A 7,411-nucleotide genomic window follows, 5' to 3' on the forward strand; every position below is an offset into this window, starting at 1 on the left:
GAGAGAGAGAGAGAGAGAGAGAGAGAGAGAGAGAGAGATTGAGAATCTCGGTGGATTCTGTCGGAGGCGGCGTGACGCGGTCGTAGAGTGCGGGGGAATCGATCGATCGAATTATCTCGCTAAATCCGCGACAGGTGAACCGATGCGCGCGGCTCGCCGAAGATTTCTGCATCATGAAGCAGCGCAGTCGACGCGGGCAGAAGATAGGGTGGGAGGGAGAGGAGAAGGGAAGGCTCCTAATTGACTTTGTTAACGCTGCGCGCCGATCGCGGGACGCGTTTCGCGACTCGCCGAGGGCGCGCTGACAATTGACGGTCCATCGTACATTCAATATCATTATCGGGGGGGTGGTGTGGGGGGGAGGGGAGAGGAGGGACCGGCCTGGGGCGCGCGCGGTGTAATGAAGTCCCCGCGGAACGTGATGAACGATTACCGATCCGGCGGGAGACGACGAACGCTGAGCGGACGGGCGTGCGCGCAAACAAACGCTCGACGCCGGTAATTAACCGGCTCGCAATTAGGCTCACGACGACAAACGCGCGAGTGGGCGCGCGCGTGAGCTGCGGCCCTGGCCGCGGTCGCGGCGAACCACCTGATGATTCGGCAAGATTTCCGCGGGTAATCACGTCATGGACGATTGCATCTCGGCATTCGTTCCGGAGAGGAGATGAAAGATCGTCCGCATAATGCGCCGTATTTCCATTAAGCAGCGCGGATAAATATGTCGAACGCGGGTAAGACGGGAGGGGAAAGGGAGGGGGAGTGAGACAGGAGGGATCGATGGACGGTGCACAGAGCGCGAAGATATTCCGCTGCGCTCTGGGAATTAAATTCCTTCAAGAACAATAAGGAGCACGGCGTAAATAAAATTCGACTAACCTGTGTGCTCCTTATCACAGCGAGGACGCGGATTTGAGGACGGCAACAGATCGTCCTCTGTCTCTGCATAGCTCGCGGAACGTAAATAGCAAGCGCAGAGGCAAGATGAGGTGTCAGCACACGGAAGGCGCGCGTAGTTCCACTCACGCTTCACACGACGAGTTGTTTGTTTCAGCTCAAACTCTCCGCACTGAAAAAAAGAGTGATAATTATTACTAAATGTACTTAATTATAGAATTTAAGTAACAATTCAATATGATAATATTATAATAATCAGAGTTAGAAACGTGCTACTTGTAGCCGTACTTTTTTCGATAACGATCGTTACGATAACGTCTTTTCTCTGTTTATAACGATAGCGATAACGTCGTTACAATTTTACAGTAACGGTAACAAATTTTTATAATTACTTTAGTTATCGTCGTAACGGTAACAAATTTTTATAGTTACTTTAGTTATCATCTATTCAATAGATGATGCGCTGATAGCGTGTATTAGATATTATTGATTTGATAGAGATATTTCGATATTCGCTGGAAGACAGTGCGTTTTATTCTTCATATTAAAATGATTATTAGTGCAATATCGAATTTTGCAATATTTAGCTGTTAAAAATTTTTAATAAATTTAATAATAGGTATGCTTAGTGTAGTTCACTTTTTTAAAAAATCACGAGACAAGTTCTCGAGTACAAGCTTTAGTAATAGTTACAAATATCTCATTTTCTGCTACCAAAATTTGGTAACAGGATTTAATTTTATTAAATTCCAGAATCTAATTTGATGATCTAAATATATAGCTCAAGCAAGTAAATCTTGGTTCTGAGAACTACATACATTTACTTTATGTAACTAAAGTATTTCCTACTTATCACTTTATATTTGGCCTGCATTATTTAACTGAGTAATTTAGCAATAACTACCAAATTTTGATACTTGTTACGAAATTCTTTTACGTTGTCTCTGCGGCTGTGTCTTTGCGTTAACTGATCAGAGAAGAAAAAAATTTCGAGGAGAACGTGAGGTTATTGCCTTTGTAATTCAAAACCTAATCTAACTTATTTTTTAGTCAGTAAATTTGTTACTAGATCTATCTATTATCAAGCGCCGCGGTCGCAACGCGATGCCGAGTACGTATCAAACAAAAAAACGCGATCATGTACCTTATCTGGAATTTTTGGGTCGATTAGTCTTTCGAGTCAAATATCTCAAGCACGAAAACTATAATCGAAAATCTATTGACAGTTTCCTTATATAATGTTTAGCGCACGCGTAATTTGAATCAAGTTTAATTAAGATTAGTACAGGCAATACGGAGATCTCGAAATCTCGCTTGTAAAAAGGTCCTTTTTTTAAGGACTATTTGTTTTGTAGTTTTATAGTTTTGTAGTTTCTAGTTTTCTAATTTGTAGTTTGTTGACGTTTTGTAGTTTTTGTTTTGATTATTTTTGTATCATACTTTTTGTCTATTATTTTTGTCTTGGCATTTTTTGTTTGATTAAGTTTGTTATTAGGCCTGTTCTTTAAAAAAATAAATAAAAAAGAACAATAAGGCTCTAAGATTAACGCATCAAAAAATTAAGATAATTAGGTCATTAAGATCTGGTGTAGTGGCTCTTAATGACCTAATTATTTTAATTTTTGATATTCTTTTTAAATGAATTGATGCACTGGTGCAATATATTAGAGTGAGACAAATATATTTTGTTTCACCCTAACTTATTGCGCCAGGATACACGAATTGAAGCAGTTCCGCTCGAACAGACCTATTGATAAGTATGAGCGCAAGTGTATAGTGGATCTCTAAAAGAACACTAATTAATTACTTTGATATACCACTGAAAAAGTAATTTCCAAGGAGTCCCGATAAACATACATGTAACCTCTCACATGCTGCGTGCCTTTGTCGCGATTGACGAACCGTGAGTGCGTTTTGCGTGTTCTGCGCGTTTGCGGCCTGCATCTTGCGGCTTAAAAGCTACGAAGGGGGAAACGAAAGGGGTGGTGGTGGTGGGTGGGTGGGTGGATGGGTGTTTGTGTGTGTAAGTGGTGGTTCGCTCCATCTCTCAAAAGCCGATTTCGGCCCGTCTTCGGTCCCGCTTGCGAGCCAGCACCCGCTTTCTTCTCATTTGCGTAAAGTGCTTTCCGCGCGTGTCCGGCGCGTAATACATCGCGAAAAGCGGTCCCCGAGGGGCCGTTCACGATAATTTATCGCCCCGGCTCTCTCAGCATAAACTAGTTTGCGAGACGCGACGGTTTCGGGCTGCAACTAGCTACCTCGCCGGATAGTCCGGATTGCAATATGGCGAGATTTCCGTCTGGATCCCTAAAAAACCGCCGCTGCGCGCCGCATTCGATCCGGACGTGAGATTTTTCCTGTAATTTCTCTTCTGTCTCGTGCCTCATCGGCAATTGCAAAATTCCGATCAACGAGATCGGAGTGTGAGACGAGCCAGATAGACTTCTCGCGTTTGTCACAACGTGAGACGTTCGATGATGGAAACATTTTACAATTTTCTTTTAATTGCACTTATGAGGAAAATATACTATAATAAATTAATCGTTAAATTTACATCATACAGTAATATAAATTTTTTTGTTATAAATTATTTTGTTACAAAGCAACGAATCTACTAAAAGTTACACTCAGGTATTATGTTACATTTTACATGACGTACAATTCTCTAAGATTTTCATGATTATCAAGACGTGAGACAATCGATAATGGAAACTTTACAATTTTTAAATTACATTCATGAAGCAAATATACTGTATTGAGTTGACAACTGAGTTTACATCGTATAATAATGTAATTTTTTCGTTATATTGATGTATCAAATCATCGCTGCATTGCATTGAATTAATTATTAAATTCACATCGTACAATGCATATTTTTTGTTATATTAATGCAGCAACAAATTCAGTAAAATTACACTCATATTTTCATGTCATATTTTGTATGATATATTGTCTCCCAGGTGGATTTTTATGATTATCAAGACGTAAGATAGTCGATCATGGAAACTTTACAATTTTTAAAATTACTTTTATAAAAGTATACTGTAAACATTAAGTTCACATCGTACATTTTGAAATTTAAAACATTACAAAATGATGCACATTTTTTGTTATATTGATTCAAATTTATTAACGGTTACTATGAAATTTATATATATATATATATAATTACACTTTACACGATATATTAAGACATAAATGACACAATAATGACATAAATTTTAATAGTTCTCTTTGTATTTTTTTTATATTTGTAATGAATGTAAATGTGAACATACAAATATGAGTGGCATATGAACCACTAATGTATACAACCTTTATACATCAACTAGTAAAATTAAATGTATTGCTGTTCCTGTATAAATAATTGGACTATGACTGAAAGATTAAAATTTAAGCAATAACATTATGTAGGACAATAGGAGCCAAATTACATATATTAGGTGCGAATTATATGTTGTTAATAATGTATAAATGCAATTCGAGATATGGGACGTTCTTTTAAATTTCATCTATTTTATTTCTTTCACACAATATTTATATTTTGACTTATTTTCGTCATTTACTGCTGGCCGCTTGAATTGCTGTATATATTATATTATGTGTTTGTTATATGAACTTTACAAAACATAATTCTACATCTGCATTAGATCTTCCATTTCAAATCAATTGCAATTAATATAACTAGCTGAATAAATATAAATAGCAATTAATATAACTAGCTGAATAAATTAAATAGCTGAAGATAACACACAACGTTTCACGCCTCCACGAGTTGTATTCTACTTATATATTATTAAATTCGCACGTAACACCTGCTATATTGTTATTAATTCCCTATACATTGGTGCAATTTTATTTACGTTGGCTTATCCCCGTTTGATTCCATTTGCTATTTTAGATTTAGCGTGCGTTCCATCGAATTTTCGGGCTCGTTGATTTATCAAACGTTTCGAGGGATATTTCCCGGCCGGCTCGTGGCGGGATCGATCAGCTTGTGCTTAAGAATTCTCCGTGGAAGTAATCCGCGGCTTATCGAAGACACGAGCAAAAATTGGCGCGCAGCCGCGCGCGCGCGCTCGCGAGAGCCGAGACGAAAAGAATCCGCTTGCGCACGAAGAGTTTTACCAACGCTGCGAACGCTTCGTTAAGCACACGCTCCGGTCACGTCCAGTCAGAAGGTCGTGTGAGCTAATTTAACACCCGCGCAAAGATATCAACCGATCGTCTCATATATGACGGGTAAATTGATAAAAAGAAATTGCGAAAGACACGAGAGATAAAACGCGCCGTGATATACGTACACTTGATTAAAACGACTTAGATACAATATAATAAAAAACGCACCAAATTGTCACTACTGAGAGAGGCTTGCGAAATTATCTAAAAGAAGCTAAAGTTATGACAGTACGAGACACAAAAAGATAAAGGAGACAGATGTAAATATTCACCGTAAAATAAAGTGTTATGACAACATATCTGCACTTTTAATATATTATATTAGCAGTTTAAATTATGTATGCTCCAACGAGAGTTGGATAATAATCAGTTAATAGTTTACATAAAGCGTTAAAAAGTTAATAACTTTTAATTTAATTAATTTTATATGAGTCAATTTTTAAATCAAACTAAATATTTTCAAATGCATTTATTTTAACTTATTAATTCTTTTTATATAAGTTAAAAATAATCCCCATTAATAACTAAACCACTGCAAGCTGCTAACAATATAAAATAAAAAAAAATAAATAAAAATATAAAATATAAAAAAATAAATAAAAATATAAAATATAAAAAAAATAATAATGGCAGAATAATTTTTTTCGTCTCTTTAAGCACTGGTATTCTATTCTTGTATGAAATCAGAAAACAGAAAAGTCGGTATTATTTTCTTTTTTAAAAAACTTCCTTTTCATTAATAATTTACAAGTTTAATTTTCGATTAAAAGAGTAATTATGCAAAAATATGTTTATTGTCTTGCATAATTAACTTTTAACTTTAACAAGTTAATTTAATATTAATTTAACTTTTGATTATTATTAATTAACCCAGTTTTTATTTGTGTAACTTTTAACGTAAACTAAGTTAATTTAAGGATCATTAATTTTAAACTTAGCTTATAGTAAGAAGAAAGTTTAACTTGCCCAACTCTGATTTTAATGCTACACATTTTATCAACATTAAGAGACACTTTATGAGATTAAAGCACTTTTATATATGTGTGTTAATTTAAACGGCTAGTATAACGTGTTAAAGTGTTAGTCTGGTATCATCTGATCTTATCTGATAGATAAAAGTATAATAAAAATATGTACGATTTACCTCAATCCTCCGTTGCAACTGTGATGTCAGATGTCTCGTCACTTAGGCTCCTGTTATAACTAATTACTGCGCAAATCCGTCAGTAGTAACTCTCAGTCGTGATAGTTTGATAAGCATTTTATTTTATTGTGAACGTGTGTATGTGTGTGTGTGTCCAAACCGTTTTGCAACCAAATGCACACTGAGCGTCCTGAATGTCTCTTTGCGCGTCGTTAAACAAACAAAACAGAAGAACTATATTAAAAAGTATATTACGTTCGTGGATATTGAAAGCGACCGTTAACACCGGTCCAAAAAAAACTGTTTTGTAACATAAATAAAATTGTGTGACCTATATAATATTTTTTATGCTGGATTAAAAAATGCAAACAAATTTTTACCATCACCCAGGATTCTCCAGATGTAATCTTTAAATTTCAAAAAAATTTCTTTCGAGAAAAATACAACAGCTTTTATCAACAGTTTTTTGTATCTTACGCCTAACTGGAGAAAAACGCGTAAAAGAAGCATTAATCAATTTTTATGCGCAAACATATTACTTCAATAGAGGAACATTTTATGGAAGAAATTTAATATCGATAGTACTTCAGCACAAAAGATTGTAGAATTAAAACAAATTGTGAATTGCGTATGAAATGTTCCATATACAATATATTAAATCTCAAATAACCATCACCAAAAAAATATGTGATGGAGAGAATGTGAGTTTATTTTCGGCTTCTCTAATATTAAAAATACATAAGAAACACATCAAAAACTTCACTTGACAGATTACCAATATTTTCACTTGACACGTTGACCAGTATTTGTTCCTAAAGCGCCATGAAGAAAATAAGCCTACTCTCCTCATCGCGAGAACCCGCACTTTTCCTATTACCATCACAAGAGTATCCGAGAATGTCAAGTTTCCTTTGGAAAAATATCCGTCCGCTTCGCGCGCATTTACGACGCGTAATGTACGAGCGACGCGAATACGTACATTTCGCTCGATGTGTCACGTGTTTGTTTAGAGATCGGATTGCGCGTCACCGAAGACGGCTAATGTTGAACGCGCTGACACAAGCACGGAATCGATTCGATAGCTCTCTTTAATCGCGTCGAAAAATCTGCGCGAGACAAGAACACGGTTAAGCTCCTCTCTCTCTCTCTCTCTCTCTCTCTCTCTCTCTCTCTCTCTCTCTCTCTCTCTCT

The 7,411-nt window shown here is 36.4% G+C and overlaps 2 protein-coding genes across 5 annotated transcripts in view; one reads left to right on the plus strand and one right to left on the minus strand.

Annotated features, from left to right (window-relative positions):
• LOC116843454 (growth factor receptor-bound protein 14-like) overlaps positions 1-7,276 on the minus strand; it is a 237,737-nt gene extending 230,461 nt beyond the window's left edge. Inside the window, exons 1-2 of the mRNA XM_032813873.1 lie at positions 6,221-7,276; positions 880-1,069 (exon numbers count right to left, since the gene is read on the minus strand). Of these exons, the coding sequence (XP_032669764.1) occupies positions 880-948 (69 nt within the window). The 5' untranslated portion in view covers positions 949-1,069; positions 6,221-7,276. The remainder of the gene's footprint in view (positions 1-879; positions 1,070-6,220) is intronic.
• Positions 1-7,411, plus strand: part of LOC116843453 (SET and MYND domain-containing protein 4) — a 291,340-nt gene that overhangs the window by 170,811 nt on the left and 113,118 nt on the right. The gene's annotated exons all lie outside the window — the stretch shown is intronic.

This window comes from Odontomachus brunneus, unplaced genomic scaffold (assembly GCF_010583005.1).
Source record: "Odontomachus brunneus isolate Ranch 3 - 2012 unplaced genomic scaffold, Obru_v1 Obru_scaffold_033, whole genome shotgun sequence".
Taxonomy (NCBI): domain Eukaryota; kingdom Metazoa; phylum Arthropoda; class Insecta; order Hymenoptera; family Formicidae; genus Odontomachus; species Odontomachus brunneus.